This window comes from Mangifera indica, chromosome 13, assembly GCF_011075055.1.
Source record: "Mangifera indica cultivar Alphonso chromosome 13, CATAS_Mindica_2.1, whole genome shotgun sequence".
In the NCBI taxonomy this organism is placed as follows: Eukaryota; Viridiplantae; Streptophyta; class Magnoliopsida; order Sapindales; family Anacardiaceae; genus Mangifera; species Mangifera indica.
This window is the reverse complement of record NC_058149.1, coordinates 5154880-5171036: the sequence shown is the minus strand read 5'-3', so window position 1 is coordinate 5171036 and position 16157 is coordinate 5154880. Positions and strand designations below refer to the sequence as shown.

The window sequence follows — 16157 nt, the reverse complement described above, 5'->3', positions numbered from 1 at the left end:
TAGGATATTTTTTCTTAGAAATAGGAAAAATGGGTATTTCTACTTAAGAATAAGAAAAATAGTCATTTTTGTTTAATAAAAGGGTAAAATGGACATTTAATTTAATTTCCCTATTAATAATAAAGAGAAGTTTTTAAGCAAAACTTAAGGGGGAAATCAGAATAATATAACTTTATAGGACGTAATGGATAGTTATCCGTATATAAATATGCCCGATCACGAACGACGCCGTTATGAGTTCCTGGTTTTGCGTCTCCATCCTTCTCTAAATGCCTTAATTCTTAAAACCCTACTTGCAAGTGCTTCCCGTAAAACCCTAACCACAGTTCTTCTCTCTCTAAAACATGATTAGAGGAGGCAGAAGCCAGGTTTCATCACCTCCGGCCTTTTCCAATGACGCGAAAAGACTCCTCGTTTGTACCGGCAACACCGTCTCCATCTTCAGCACATCCACTGGCTTACAGGTACTCTCACTTTCCTCGTCTTTCTCCATCCCTTCTATTGTTTAATAATTTCATGATTAAGGGCTTTTATTTTTATGTATTCTGGTTAGATAACTTCGCTGGAGGGTCACACGGCGGAGGTTACGACGGTGATTGTGGAGCCGGCAGCGAGTAAAGTATTGTGTTATTGTTGGACGGCGTCGCTGGATGGGAGCATTAAGTATTGGGATTTCTCTGTGCCGGAGTTGTTGAAGACTGTTGATATTAAATTACCCATTTTCTCTATGGTAACTGATTCTTATTGAGAAAAAGAAATTTCATGAATTGGAATTTTGTTGCGTTTTGGTAGCAAGTTAAAAATAGTTTACATAGCGGAAAGTTGGTTTTTGTTTTTTTGAATACATTTGTTGTGTTTATTAAAACCAAAAAGGATGGGAGACTGGAAGTGTTATTTTTGGATTAAAAAAAAAGATAAAGCACGCAGTTTGAATGGTTAGACATCTAATGTGATTAAAAAAAAAATTGTTTAGAATTTTCACTCGTAAGTGCTTTTGTATCTATTTTACCAGGCATCGTTGAATTATACCAGATGGAATATATGGAATGGTTTTGTAAGAAACACTTGTAGGTGCTACACTAAGAGTTTCTTGATAGAAAAGCAATTGAGCTGCTTGATAGATGCACTTGATTAATTATTTTAAATGTAAATTTTAAATATGTTCATGGAAGTGTTTCCCTCAAAAATGATTTTATACATATTTTGTAGTGTTTGGTTGAAATAAAAAGAAGTACTTTTGGGATAAAAAATGCTTGAAGACTGATAGGTGAAATTTCCGTAAAGCATTTCTTAGGTTAGGAAAGCAATTGAGCCAATTTGGTAGAAGCACTTCATATTTACATTTTTAGAAATGCTCAAGTATTTATTTCAGAAAGCATTTTTACCAAAGGTCATATTACTTGAGGAGACTGCTAATCTTTCTTACTTTGATTTTTTCAGGTAATTCCATCTTTGTTAGGCCAACCTACTGAGAGAAATGAAAAGCAACATAATGTTTTTGCTTATGTGTCTGTTGAAGATACAAGAGAAAAAACAAATCCGCGAAAAAAAAAGCAACCCAAACCCAAACCCAAACCCTTGCATGGAAGAATTTGCAAGTGTAACTTGACCAAGGCTTGTCTGGCTGGTGGAGTAACTTTAGCAGAGGTGCAAATGATATTGGCTAAGTTCATAGCGTTTTTGTTTATATTTCATGATGCCTACTTTTTGTGTTATTTAGTTATTTTGCCTGCAGACTGCCAGGTATGTTGTTAGTTCTGTTGTCTCATCTGACCTAGACTAAAAATATCCCATTTGCAAATCTGCTGTGTTTTTCATTAAGAATGTTAAGTTTCAATTTTGCAAACTGCTTTAATGTTTAATTAAGATGGAAGTTATGACTTGGGAATTTTGTTGTTTTGATTATGAGTGTGTGGTGATAGTATCAGAATGTTGAACATAATATTTTTAAAGGAGTGGAAAACCATATTGTATACAGGGTCACATTGGTTTTTAAATGAGTAAACGTCCAGAAATGTTTTTATTAAACTAGCCTATCTAAGGTGTTTTATATAATATGAATATTAGAGGAAGCATTTTTTACAAGTATAACATTGCATACATATCTGTGAACTTTTTATCCAACCAAGGCCTTGAATTTGATCAGTATTTGTCCTGTTTTAACAGATGAAAGTACCTGAGGTTATAACCATAAGTCCATCAGGAAAATATTTTGGCATCAGAAAACATCACAAGGTTCTTATATGGAAGGTACCTGATGTAGAATCTGAGCGTGTGGTGATGAGGAAGATAACCCTGCGTCATACAAAGAAGATGACTGTTCTTGCTTTTCACCCAACACAAAGAATTGTAGCTGCAGGTGATGTGACTGGAAGAATTCTGATTTGGAGACGATTTGGTGACAAAACATTTGCTACAAGTGAAAGACTAGGAGATGGAAATATGATGGGCGGTGATGAAGAAAGACCTGGGGTGAGGGATAATGATGATGCTGATTCTTGCACCACATGGCATTGGCACCCTTCTCAAGTAAATGTTCTAAATTTCTCCTCTGATGGAGCATATTTGTATTCAGGTAAAGGAACATTGCTATTAAAGCATAAAACTTAGCATATATGAATGAATTGGGTCTTTTCCTATCTGCATCATTAATGCATGATGTGGTCAAAATGCGTATACTATTCTGCTGGATATTAACCTGTGGAGAAATTATGACACTGAATTTTCATAGCATTTTAGGAGGAAAGGAAGGAGTTCTTGTGGTTTGGCAGCTTGACACAGGGAAGAAGAAATTTTTGCCACGAATTGGATCTCCTCTTTTATATTTTACATATTCGCCTGATCCTTCACTTTCTTCTGTAAGTAGGAATTGGTATTTACAGAAATGCTAAGTTGTTTTATATTAATTTATTATCTCTGTTGAAGCAGGACTGATATTTTTCACTATTTTTACTAAAATAAGGTCTTCAGATGTCTTGTGCAGATAATCAAATTCATCTGCTAAAAATGCCTTCAATGGAAATTTTGAAGTCCATTTCAGGGATTAAGGTTTGCTCTGATCTGTTTGCTTGCACTTCTGAAAAAACTTGATTAACTTATATGTGCTTGGTTTTCTAATTATGTAAAATGGAAATTGAAGAAGAAGCAAATTTAATTGTTAGGAAACTTTGCATAAGCAGCAAATCCCTGGAAATTCAACTTATTATCTAGTTGTGATAATGCCTAAAATCTGTATTATCAGCTATGCTTAGACCTATGAGGAGTGTGCTTTATGGAATTCCAAGTTAGTTTAAAAATCTTTAGATATGTCTTAAGGATGGTCAAGACAGCTAACAGTTGGCTATGTCTTGGCTTATCAGTGTGCTTGTTTAAATTTTTTTTACTTATTTTCTCTGGCCTGTCTTGAGGCAAGCCTTTGAAAGGTCTTTGAAGGAATTACTTTGACCCTGTCAGGTTTGGCATTGATATTTGGGCGTATTATCTTGTGATTATGATTTGCTTTTGCTATTTTCACATCTTTAATGTGTAATTGTATATCACAGATGCTCTCAAAACTGAACTCTCTTTTCTGTTAGCATTTATTGCATGCTGCATGTGCCAATATCTGCTACATGTATTTTTTAGAAATAAATTCTTAGGCTCTATAAACATGTTTATGCTATATTTTTCAGCTTGCTTGTTCACTACCTGAAGGATATGAAGCCTTATGTAGTGGGATTGCCTTCGATCAAACTGCTGGATTGGTTGCCTTGCGCACAGAGAATTACTGCATTCAGTTTTACAGTCTATTGGATGACCGTAGTATCTCTGAGGTGAGTCTTTCTAGTTGATAACGTATTTAATTATACTATTGTCTTTATTTTATTTAGAGTTTCTTCTCCTGATATATTCAGTTTTCTTTTTTGATAGTAATGCAAAATCCTATTAAATATCTATTGAGAAATTCCCGCTTTCAGTCTTTCTGGGTATTGCTGCAATATCACATAACTAAATATTTAATAGTTAACTCTACTTGGGTTTTACTTCCACAATCTTGATGACATTCTGTTGTGTTTTGTTTATTGAGTGTGTATCTGGTTTTGTGTAGAGGGAAAGGGGAAAGGAGGTGGGTGTTTCTATTAGAAAAAGTCTAAATGTCCCTTATACTACTGCAATTTGAAAGAAATTAGTTACTTAGTTAAGCATATCTAAACCTTTCCCTCTTTTTTCTTCTTTCTCTGTGTGTGTGTGTGACTGAGCCATTTCCTTAATTTCTTATCTAGTTGAGCTAATATAGTACCCATTTGGTATGACCTATTTGCAGGTTAACAGATCTTTTTCAATGTTCAATGTTTTATCCCCCTATTTTTTTTTGGTTTGTTGGTTTCTATTTAAGAAAAGTTTATAGATGACTAGCTGAGTTGTTTATTTTCATTAAAAATTTTCAAAATCGGGTCTTTTCTGATTTACTCTTTTTTTTATGGTTTTTTTTCTTGTTTAAAAATATCACAGATATTGCCATGCTATAAAAATTCTACTTTTCTTTCTTTAGAGGAAAATTCACTTTAGTAATTTATTATTAGAAAGCTTTTTCCAATTCTGCATGACAAAACAGCCAAGTTTTGATAACTATATCTTCATAAGCTATAATTTAATGTTTCACATAAAGAAGCCATACCAAATGTTCCCTTAATGAGGCACACATAATGTTTTGACTTAAGTAACTTTCCAAGTTCATGAAATGTAATGCACTCGATAATTTTTGTTTTTTAAATACATGTATAGTCCCTGTCTATCTAAAGTGCACTGAGTTGATGAAGTTTTCTAAATATGCCACTTCAGGTTCAAGTCTGTGAGAGAAACTATCAACCTGGAGATGATGTAACGGTAAGTAAAATCATTCAAGTCTTTTCTTGATTTTGTCATTTACATTTGGATCTTGTAATACCATGTTTTTGGTATATTTGATTACAGATATCTTTGAACATCACAGGTAGTAGTGACTTTAGTGGCTCTCTCCCAAGACAGCTCTATGATGGGTACTGCAGAAATCAAGATTGCTGAAGATGGCATAGGGGGTCTTGTTTGTCTCAAATTTTGGGCCACTGGATCTCAAAATAAAGACTTCAGCTTGTCCACCATTATTTATGAACCTCATAGGTTTGGCCTAGTTTTAATTACTGAGAGCAAACTTAAAAATTTATGAAATGTTTAATAGGTTGTGATGACCTGTTTGGTAATGTTGACGTTTTCTACAGGACACTCATATAAATATTATCGAAGTTTTTTCTCTTCCGCCATTATTTGTGAACCTCATAGGTCTGGCCTAGTTGTAATTACTGAGAACAAACTTAAAAATATATGAAATGTTTAGTAGGTTGTGATGACTTGTTTGGTAACGTTGACGTTATCTACAGTACACTCATAGATAAATATTATTAAATTTTTTTCTCTTTTCCTACTGTGACTACTTTCTTGCTTTTCTATTTTTGAAGTGGAATATATTAATTAGAAATTCACAGTTGTGGCTGTTATGGTATAGGGATGCAGGCATATCAGCCATTGCTTTCCATCCTACCAGTCAAGTAGCTGTTAGCTCGTCTTATGGTGGGGACTTCAAGGTGATTTTTTGTTACTGGATCTGTAGTCTATAGTTGTCTGTTTTTTCAGGAATTTACATTTTCTTTATTATGTCTCAGGTTTGGGTCAACCATGATCAGTTTCAGCAGAAGGATCCTATGCTTCAAAATTCAGGCTGGAGTTGCCATGCTGTCGGATCTTACAAGTATTATTCTTCCTTTATTTTCTCCAGTGGGGTTGTAGTTTGTTTTTGTTCTATAATGTGTAATATTTGATATGTACATGTCAAAATAGATTATCTGCTAAGATTAAGAGATCATAGTGTTTTTGTCAATACACTAGAGTACTTTTTATGGAGAAATTGGAACTCATTTTCTTATCAACAGTAACCTCTTTGAAGTGTTTTTAGTAATGTCTTTTGAGCATTTGAAGATATTGAATCTCTGTCTGTGTCTATTTTTTTGTCATTTATAACATTGTTACTACACCACCAGCTTGATTCTGTTAAAGGCAGGTGTTGCAAACAGAGTCTTGAAAGAGGATACTACTTAATTTTCCTGTTCATGAATGTGTTTCTGCTTGGACATGTATATATTGGCATGTTGACATGACTGTTTCTGCATTGACATACATGTAACTTTTTGATTGAACTAATGAACTTTGTTCTTTCATTAAATTATATTTCGTCTTGTAGGAAAAAGGCAATGACGGCAGCTGCATTTTCAGCCGATGGTTCTGTTCTTGCTGTTGCAGCAGAAACTTTAATTACATTATGGGACCCAGATAAAAATGTACTTGTTGCTGTAATTGGAGAGACTCTCACGGTGATTCTCTAAAATCTTGACAATCTACATGTGTTTTTGTTCTTTGAAATGCTTATTTAGTGAACAATGCTAAGGATCTATGCTGGTCTTTCTGTCTTGTCACTTATCTTTGGTCTTCAGAATTTGGAACACCATCTGATTGATATTCTTGAGACTTTGAGTCTGATATTCAATTAATATAATAAAAATACTAAGAAAATGTTACCAATCAAATTCTATGATAATTGTTGCACCCAAAAATTTTACCAGCAATAAATGACAAGGCCAGAAGCTTTGAAACCCTAAGAGGAAGACTCAAAGTTTCTTAACAAGGGAGTTAATTGTCCATATTTGTAGCTAGTGTTAGCTAGTGTTTGCAAAGAAGGGAATTGGCTGCCATGTAATGTCATTGTTGTTTTTCGTTTCTTGTACCTGTCATGCTATCTTCAGATAGCTGGATACCGAGTCTCTAACAGGCTGTTCTACTAGTTTGTATAATGGGGTTTACAATCTTTGTATATCTAACAGAAAACTGTCAAATTGCTTCACGAAATTAAGATTTAAAAATAGTAACTAAAAGGTGCCTGGCACAAGAGAGGTAAAAAATGGAAATTTGGGAAATTGGCTTACCATACTTAAGCAAATTCACAGTTGTGTAACAAAATGTGGCTTTGTATCATGCTGTTGCATCATGAATGCGTTTGTGTCTTGCCTTCTCTTTATGTATCTATCTTCAGATTGTTTACAGTTCTTGTTCTTAATTTAGTTATTTTACACAATATGATACAGCCAATTATGAGCCTGTCGTTTGTTGGAAAGTCTGAGAATCTTGTCGCTACATCTCGGGGTGCAAAATCACAACTCTCTGTTTGGAGTATGTCACAGCTGTCTGCATCTTGGTCATATATGCTCCAGATAGAAGGTGAATCTCTACTTTCTTTTGTGCCCAAACCAAAGCTTTTGGCTCTTAGCTGTTACTTCTCGTCTTTCACTGTTGGACGATGGTAATTGGAAAACTATGGTAGTTCGGCTTTTGACTGCGTCGTATCTATTTAAATAGGATTTTTTTTTTTTTTTTGGGTTATTGACTCTAACATGTAAATGTTGTGCAGCTGTAGCCAGTGCACAAGACACTTCATCCTTTGCAGCTCTTGCTCTTCTTCCTGAATCACTTAGGTGCAAGGGGTTAAATGGAACAACATTCCAAGGAAGAGATGGGGTAATCTTACTTTTTAATGCAACAGATCCTGTTCCGGTGGCTTCCTGGTCTGTGAGGAAGGTATTTGTCATTTAACTTAAATTCTCATGGTAACTGTTTGCATTTTGTAGTAGTATGATCTTGCTGCCTGCCCATCATAAATTAGGATGTCAACGAGACAGTGTGGATGTAATGCTATAGTATGATCTTATCGCTTACCCCTCATAATTGGATTTATCATTTGACTCAATAACTCAACTCTCATGGTTGTTTTGCCTTTTTGTAATCCTATAGCATGTCTATTTTTTCTTCTCAGCAGAAAGTGTGCATGCATGACATTGTGCCTTGGTAAATCCCTCATTTTGCCTGCCAAATTGGAAAATGTTATATTAGACTTCTTTTGCAGGCAAAGGGAGGTTCTCTTGCTTTTCTTCAAGTAAACCCATCTTCTATACAAGAGTATATTTCGGATGGGAAACCACCTCAAACATTGCTTGCCTATATAAACGCTGATCACGAGTATGTCCTCTTTGATCCATATGGCAAAGAAACACATGAACTTAGCGTGATTCACCGGGATGATCTTCAGGCCTCTGAAGAATCAGGTAGGTCATCCCAGGTCTAATAGTAAATTATTGAACAGAATATATCAGATGAAGTTTTTTATATGGAGAATGTACAATTTCTATATCTCGTAAACCGCCACCCTAATTCTTGTTTCCTCTCTTCCATACTTTCCTGAATGCAGGGCAACATGGTTATGCATCTATTTATGGGGAACTACCAGAGTTCCAGTTGAATAAAAAACAGGCTATATGGACCCCATTGGCCCCGACTGAAAAACCATGGGAGACCATTTTCAACGGATCATCACATAATCTTCCACCTCTCACCAAATTATGCTCAGTGTTTTTAGAGTCACTACTGGAAAAGCGGACTGGTGTCGTGGAGTGAGTCAAAGTGAGTAAGGCAGATACCAGGACGGCCAGCCAGTGATTTAGCACATGTATGAACTCCACAAATCTACACAGATGCTGGTAGCAGGATTTAGCAGAAAAAGATTGAAGATATGGTCAGTGATTTAAAGATGCAGCTGCTTTAATATTTAAGAGAGCCTTTTTTCTGGTTTTCAAAATTTTGGTGGGGGATTATGTTCAAAATTGTTAGCAGAGAGTTGTTAGCCGTGGCATCAACAAAAATATTGGAGGAAGTTAATTTTGCCTGTAGTCAATTACATAATCATCTATTTATACGCATGGTTAAGGTGTGTTGTATTACCTTTTATTAAAATTTTTTAAATGTGAAAATATCTCTTGGATGGTTTATTAAATTAGGAAGCAATTTCAACAAAACGTATTTTCTTGGCTGTATAGAATTGACAAAAATTAGGAGCGTTCAAAATCAGTTTGATAATTTTTTTAATTGAATTGATTTGTTAGTTTAAAAAAATCATAAATTAAAATTGAATCGATATGTAGGTTAACTAAGTTTGAACTAAATCGAAAATATTAATTAATTGAATTGAATTTTGGTGGATTGGTTTTAAATTGAATTTTAAAGAATTATCTAATTTTATTATTATTTTTATCAATTTGTCAAAAGTACTTTCAATAATTTATTATTTGCTCATTCAATCAATTTGATTAATTAATTTTAAAATATAGACAAACCGGTAATTGAATAAAAAAATTAGTATTTTCTATATTTTTGAATAGGTATCTAAACCAATTTTTCAAATAACTTATTTTCAGTTTTGGTTTTCGATCGAAAATTAGTTCAGTTTGGTTATCAGATAATTTTGAACCTAGTTATTAGTATTGTATAATACATTATATATATCATACTATTTGATATGATACAAATAAAAAATGATACATATTCTAAAGTGTATTGAATTAAAGCGATACAATGAGTGTATCATACAATATAATAAAAATCTTACAATACAATATATATTATCAATATAAATCAATACACTTATTTAGAAAAAAATGTTGATGTAGTAAGGCTGAATATGAGAATTTACAAATTTTAAGGGATGGTGGTATTTTCTAAAACACTGACTTGTTAAATTTTATATTTTTTTAAAAGGTATATAATACCATACGGTACAATTTAATACATGATGCATAAAATTTGATTTTTAATACATAATATAATATATTATTCAAATTTTGAACATCTCTAACTAATATTAGAGAAATTAAAATAATTGACCATTTTACCCCTTATTAAGCAAAAATGCTCACTTTTCTTATTCTTATGCAAAAACGCCCACTTTTCAAACTTTCAAGCAAAAATACCCTAAATATTTTTTAAAATATCAAAACTAACTTTCGCCACATATGTATAAATCTCTCACTTACATATATTTCTCATATCATTTAAACACTTACTGTCACTCTCATTTTCACTCAATATCAATTACTGCAGGTTCGTTCAAAAGAAAAAAATTCGTATTTTTAAATTCTAATCGAAAAAAATCAATTCGTGAGAAAAAAATATTTATACGAATTTTAACTCAAAACTTAATTTTATTTGTTAAATCTAGTTCGCATATTATGAAAAAAGGGCATTTAGATATTTGATAATAATTTAGGGGTTAAATGAAATGTTAGAAAAATATGTAGGGTATTTTGATATTACACAATGTATGAAGGATTTAAATAAAATGTTATGAATAGATATATGTGGAAATACCCTAGAATGTCAACAATAAAAAAATTGAACTAAAATTTGAAAACTACATGTTTGAAAACCTTAAAATGACAAATATCGAAAAAAAGAAACTGAAATTCAAAAACTACATGTTGAAATAGCCCAAAATGTTAAAAACTAAAAGGTCGCTTGAAAATCTAAAAAGTACTAGTCGAAGTATCATAGAATAACAAAAATAAAAAAAACGGTCCTGAATTTCAAAAACTAAACATTGAAATAACTTATAAACAAAAGAACGAAATATCGATCTAAAATTCAAAAATTACATAAGAAAATGAGCTAGAAAGCACGAAAATAAAGTAACGGACTTAAAATTCAAAAACTACATGTTGAAGAACCCTAAAATATGAAAAACAGACATAAAATTTGAAAACTATATGTTAAAACAGCTTAATATGACAAAAACCAAAAAATCGATCTGAAATTCGATAATTATATCATAAAACGAGTCTAAAAAAGTATAAAAATCAAGAAACATACCTCAAATTTGAAAACTGCATGTCAAAAAACCTTAAAATAGGAAAAACAGATATAAAATTCGAAAACTATGCGTAAAAAACTTTAGGAGTGAAAAAAAAACAATTTGCCCTTATATATTTTCTACCATCACACAAGTGTTATAGTTTTTCTTTTCCCCCCATGGGTTCCCCCTCTCTCCCCCGGTTCCTAACTGTTTCAAAAATTAAATTTCCCCCCTATCCCACGTGGTGTCATTTCAACCCGTGGGAAATTTATTCACCCAAAAATCCCCCGGATTGGATCGCTAGCTAAATCTAACACATTTTTCAATAAAAAATCGTCATTTCAACCTCCAATTTCAACATAAATCAAATCTAAACATCTTATAACATAATAGCCCTTAAAAAATTCAACCAAAACAACCAAGAATCAAGACATTTTACGCATTATTCAAAATCAAAATACTAAACATTCAATTATCAAAATCTTCATAAAATTACAATAATCCTAACAATAAATTAATTTAAATAACAGTAGGGATGATGTATTAACCTTATTTGTCATTTTTAATCATCAAAAAACACGAAAAAATTGACAAAAATTTGAAAAAAATGAATGACCGTAGTGCCCCGTGGGAGACTTGTGATTTTTTAGTATTTCAACAGTAACTTGGGGGAAATTTGGGTAAAAGTATGTCAAATTTATTGGTTTATGTATAAGGGCATTTTGGCTTAATTTTTAACTTTTTGAGCAATTTCATTTAAGTCCTTATTGTTTTAGCTAATTACTTTAATTTCCCCTAATATTATTTACCCCGTTCTAAATAGGCATTTTAATTAATTTCCCTCTATAACAAATCTTAATTTAGACTAAATTATAAGATTTTTATTTCTTATATTTTCATTTGCAAAAATCATTATCTAAATAACGCTCATCCTTGAATAGAGTCTTCATAAGGTATACATAATTTAATTTAAACTGTAAAATCAGAATGATTATTTAAAAATTATGGTTTTATTTGATTTGGTTTATAAAATTATTCGGTTTGAATTAATAAATTTTTTAAAAATAATTTTCAGTTTAGACTATAGTTTAGACAATTTTTAAATCAAACCAAATGATACATCATATTTTTTTTAAATACATATATATAACTATATTTAATAGAATATTTTAAAAAATAATTAAATGTATAACTTGTATTATTTATATTTATTTTGTCATTATCTTTATATTAATATTGTAAATATATATTTTATATTTATTTTAAATATTTATATTATGTTTTAAAAAATTTTAGTTTAATTATTTTTATTAAATAATATATATTTAAAAGTAAATGATTTTAATAGATTTAAACTAGATTAAATTATAATTTTTTAATTTAATTTGAAAAAAATTTTAAATTACACCAAACAAACCATGCACACCCGTATGTCCACACGTAGGAGAATCTTATTGGCCATTGAGCAAGCAAAACTGTCTCCTTAGATTCCATTTTTGTGTCCTGGTAAACCTGTTTTCCGGTAATAACAAATGATTATTTAAAAATTCTAGATATTCATAAATAATATTTAATATAAAATTTAGGATGATCATTCATTAAAATGATAAGGTTCAATAAATTTTGAAATCAACATTCATTTCAAGAAACGAATATGCAAGTACAAATCAATAAAATTATATATATATATTTTTTTATATATAATTTGAGTATGTAAATGATATATTATCATCTTATTAAATAATTTTAAATTAAAAATAAAATAATATTTAATTTTATGACAATATATATATATATATATATATATCCGGTATAAAAAAATGTCTATATATTATTATTAGAGTAAAAATAGCAACACAATAATTACAGCCTAGGCCAATATTCCTGATAACATAAATTGGCAGATTTAATTATAATATAAATAAATTCATAAAATTGTGTTTGAATTAGAAATTTTTGCACGTAACATTTTTCTCAAAACTAATACCTTCTAAATAAAATATATGTCAGAATACGAAATCAAAAAGAAATGAATAAGTGATAAAGACTTGGTAAGTGAACTTTCACACAATTTATTGCTTGCCTCTAATTTTTTTTTTTTTTTTTTCACTTAGCATGCATATCCTTTTACACATTTATTGTGGGTACTATCTCTAACTCTAACTTGAAATACACAATGTGTTAAAATATACTAAACATTTTTTAAGTCATTATGAGTTAGAAACGACATTCCAAAATGAGATGATCCTATATGTTGCTCCAAAAATAAATCGTTGATTGTTCAAGAAGCCCCTAGTCAAATGCTTTACAGAAACTAGAAAGCTATCCTTCCTTACAATAGATGTTTTCAAAATGTTCATAAAAATAGTATAAATTTACATTAACATTAAGTGGCACCATTAAAATGAAATGTCGCTTGGAAAAGAGAGAGAGAGAGAGAGAGAAGAGAGAAACCAATCAATAAAGAGCAATACTATGTATATTCAGTTTTGAATATTTAGTTAAGTAATTATATTATGTGTCATTATATGATTAGATATTACTTTATCTTTAATTCAAAATCAATCAATCACATAAATGATATATTATTTGAGTACCTAATTAGATACTAAAAATTGAATGTGTATAGTTTTAGTGATAAATAAATGTATGGCTGTGGTGGTTTAATTGTAGGGAGAAAATATAGTAGCTAAGTTTTCTTTTTCTTAAAAGGCCAAAGGACTATTTCCCACCCCAAGTATCCTCTCATCTCAAGTTCCAACATCTTAACTTTAAACATCTCATTTATCTACCCATGAGTGATTAAAGTTAATAAAACCTTAACCCCTTAAATTTTTTTTTCATTCCCCTCTTCCCCCGAAACCCTAAAAATTAACAATTTCTCCTATAGAACAAATTTTAAAAACTGACATCCCCCCCCCCCCCCCCCCAAACATCTTCATTCTCTTCCTCCGGCAGTCGCTCTCTCACCATCTCCCTCTTCGACTGACAGTCCTAAACCCAACAAGAGATGATATTTCATCAAAAAAGACGATTTCGTCTTCCTTGACGAAGACAAGATCTCTCATCTTTGTCTTCCTCAAAAAAAAAATGAGACTCTCGTCTTTGTTGGGAAATATGAACAATTTCGTCTTTCCAACAAAGCTAGAAGTTATTTTCGACATCAATTGATGTCATCCAAGCTTTCAAACGAGAGAAGTTTGGCCGTCGGAGGGAGAGGAAACATCGAGAGATATTCGTCACTAGTGATAACATCAGGTTTGGTGTTAGAGGTCTGAAAACTAAACCTTAAGGGGGAATGTCATTTTTTAAAATTTGGGTTAGGGAGAAGCTTTTAGTTTTTAAGGTTTTGGGAGGAAGGCGGGGAAGGAGATTAAATTTTAGTTTATTTTTAATATTAAAAATAAAATGATGATTTTACTTGTAAAACCTTTAATTTTAAACATTCATGAGTGGGTGTTTGAGATTTTCAAAGTTTATAAGTGAAAACTTGGGAAAACAAGATATTTTGGGTGGGAATAAGTCCTTTGGCCTTCTTAAAATCAATTAGAAGTTGTGAGTCATTTCAATTATAATTGATCATTCAATAATGTCAACATTGTTTCTACCAACTATTTAATCGTTTTCATGTTCATCTTTTATATCTATCACATAAACGAGGGCCTCCTAGCCAGTGCTTGAGCCATCCTTTTCATAGTACTATAGGATAAGAGTTTTTGATATAATGAATACAATCATTAAAAATCCTAAAGATACTTAAACATATATTAAAACTTGCAAAGCTAGATTTAATTATACTTAATCAACCTACCAAACCCTAGTAGTTAAACTTATCTCATCTTCCTAAACCACACAATGCACCTTCTTAAATCACTTAATTTATCTTCCAAAAAGTCTATTAATAAGTTTAACAACCTTCAACCCGTTAGAGACAAGTTTCAACCAACACATAAATTTGCATGCATGCGTGCCAGCTAGAATATATAAATATTTATTAAATGTGGTATTAGTTTATTTAATTAAATTTTCTTTTTCTTGGAGCAAAAGCATGTTTTTGCCGACCCCATTATGAAAAAGGCAAAGGCAAGTGTAGCTGTTGTTCATAAGATGCCATGTGTTATTGTTCTGAATAAAATGTGAATTATTACAACAATTATTTATTAGTTGAAGTTGATATATACATCTGACAATAAAATTATATATACTTATTTTAAATATATAAATAAATATATATTTGATATATATCATCATATAATTAGATGATTTTAAATTAAAGATAAAGTAATATTCAATCACATGATAACACATATAAATGTTTGATTATTTATATATTTAAAATAAATATATATAATATTACTCATAAATCCAGTGGAAAATCCTTGTCTAAGAACTTGTTCTTAGCCTCATCAGATGCCGTGCCAGTTGTGAAATTATACAAACTTTTATTCTTTTGAAATATGCATGTCTAATTAATAATATTATTTTAGCTATAAATTAAAGAATAATGAGAGATGAACTTATTAATTAATGTGTAGATGGAAGCCTCTGTTATAATTGAGTTGAGATGTGGACAAATTGAATCCTCTGGTTTAGTTTACTTTTTGTTGAGAAGAATCCTAAGTTCTACCATCACTCAAGATAATCTTCAGTAACACATAATATTACATATAAATGGTAAACAAATATCACCAAGATGACACATTTCCCTAAACCATACAGCATTAAGATATTAATAAAATTATATATACTATTTAATCAAGTATTTAAATAATATATTATTATATGATTAGATAATTTTAAATTAAAAATAAAATAATATTTAATTATATAATAATATATTATTTATATATCTAATTAAATATTTAAAATTAAATATATGCTACTCTTAAGATATATAATTATATATTAGTTTGAAATTCCTTTTATAATAATAAAAAGATTTCAAAAACTTTTTGGTTGGATTTGTCCAGCCAATAAAGTAGAAAAAAACCATATCCAATTTCCTTTCACATATTAAGGCTGATAGCGTACTAAAAGTTGAATGTGAATGGACCCTCTAAGATGAATGATTTAATGCCATTAATTAACCGATCAGTGAATGATTAATTCACGAGCCCATTAGTTCTTCTCTCACATGTTCCAAAAGTTCAAATGCATTGATGACTATTTATTCTCAATAATTTGATGGTATTTTTGACAATTACGTAAAGAAAAATATTTTGTGTATTTATTTTTAATTATTAAATCATATAATTATATAAATTTAAATTTTTTAAACATATAATAATATATTATTTAAAAATTTAATTAAATAATCAAAATTAATGTACATAATTTTATTGTTACGCATATGATTAATTGTTTTGTGTTGTTAAACTAACTCTTTTTTTTCTAATAATTGTACCATTATATTTAA

The 16157-nt window shown here is 30.4% G+C and overlaps 1 protein-coding gene across 2 annotated transcripts; it reads left to right on the top strand.

The window, feature by feature from the left end:
* The first annotated feature begins 238 nt into the window (after positions 1–238).
* On the top strand, positions 239–8890 carry LOC123194887 (WD repeat-containing protein 75). Of its 2 annotated transcripts, none has more exons than XM_044608383.1 (16): positions 239–464; positions 554–730; positions 1441–1647; positions 2167–2575; positions 2740–2858; positions 2971–3048; positions 3672–3812; positions 4822–4866; positions 4973–5139; positions 5522–5600; positions 5679–5764; positions 6254–6383; positions 7152–7284; positions 7481–7641; positions 7967–8165; positions 8309–8890. In XM_044608383.1, the coding sequence occupies exons 1-16, from the start codon at positions 345–347 to the stop codon at positions 8512–8514; spliced, it is 2457 nt and encodes an 818-aa protein (XP_044464318.1). In that variant the 5' UTR covers positions 239–344; the 3' UTR covers positions 8515–8890. The 2 variants fall into 2 exon arrangements, with proteins under 2 accessions (XP_044464318.1, XP_044464317.1); XM_044608382.1 differs by having other exon boundaries at positions 240–464; positions 7475–7641.
* The last annotated feature ends 7267 nt before the right edge of the window (positions 8891–16157 follow it).

What these genes read in the sequence shown, in the direction of transcription:
- LOC123194887 (XM_044608382.1), top strand. Translation starts at nt 345, where the DNA reads ATGATTAGAGGAGGCAGAAGCCAGGTTTCATCACCTCCGGCCTTTTCC. An exon ending in CTGATCCTTCACTTTCTTCT is followed by an intron (nt 2,859 to 2,970) that starts GTAAGTAGGAAT and finishes TAAGGTCTTCAG; the next exon opens with ATGTCTTGTGCAGATAATCA. An exon ending in CTTATGGTGGGGACTTCAAG is followed by an intron (nt 5,601 to 5,678) that starts GTGATTTTTTGT and finishes ATTATGTCTCAG; the next exon opens with GTTTGGGTCAACCATGATCA.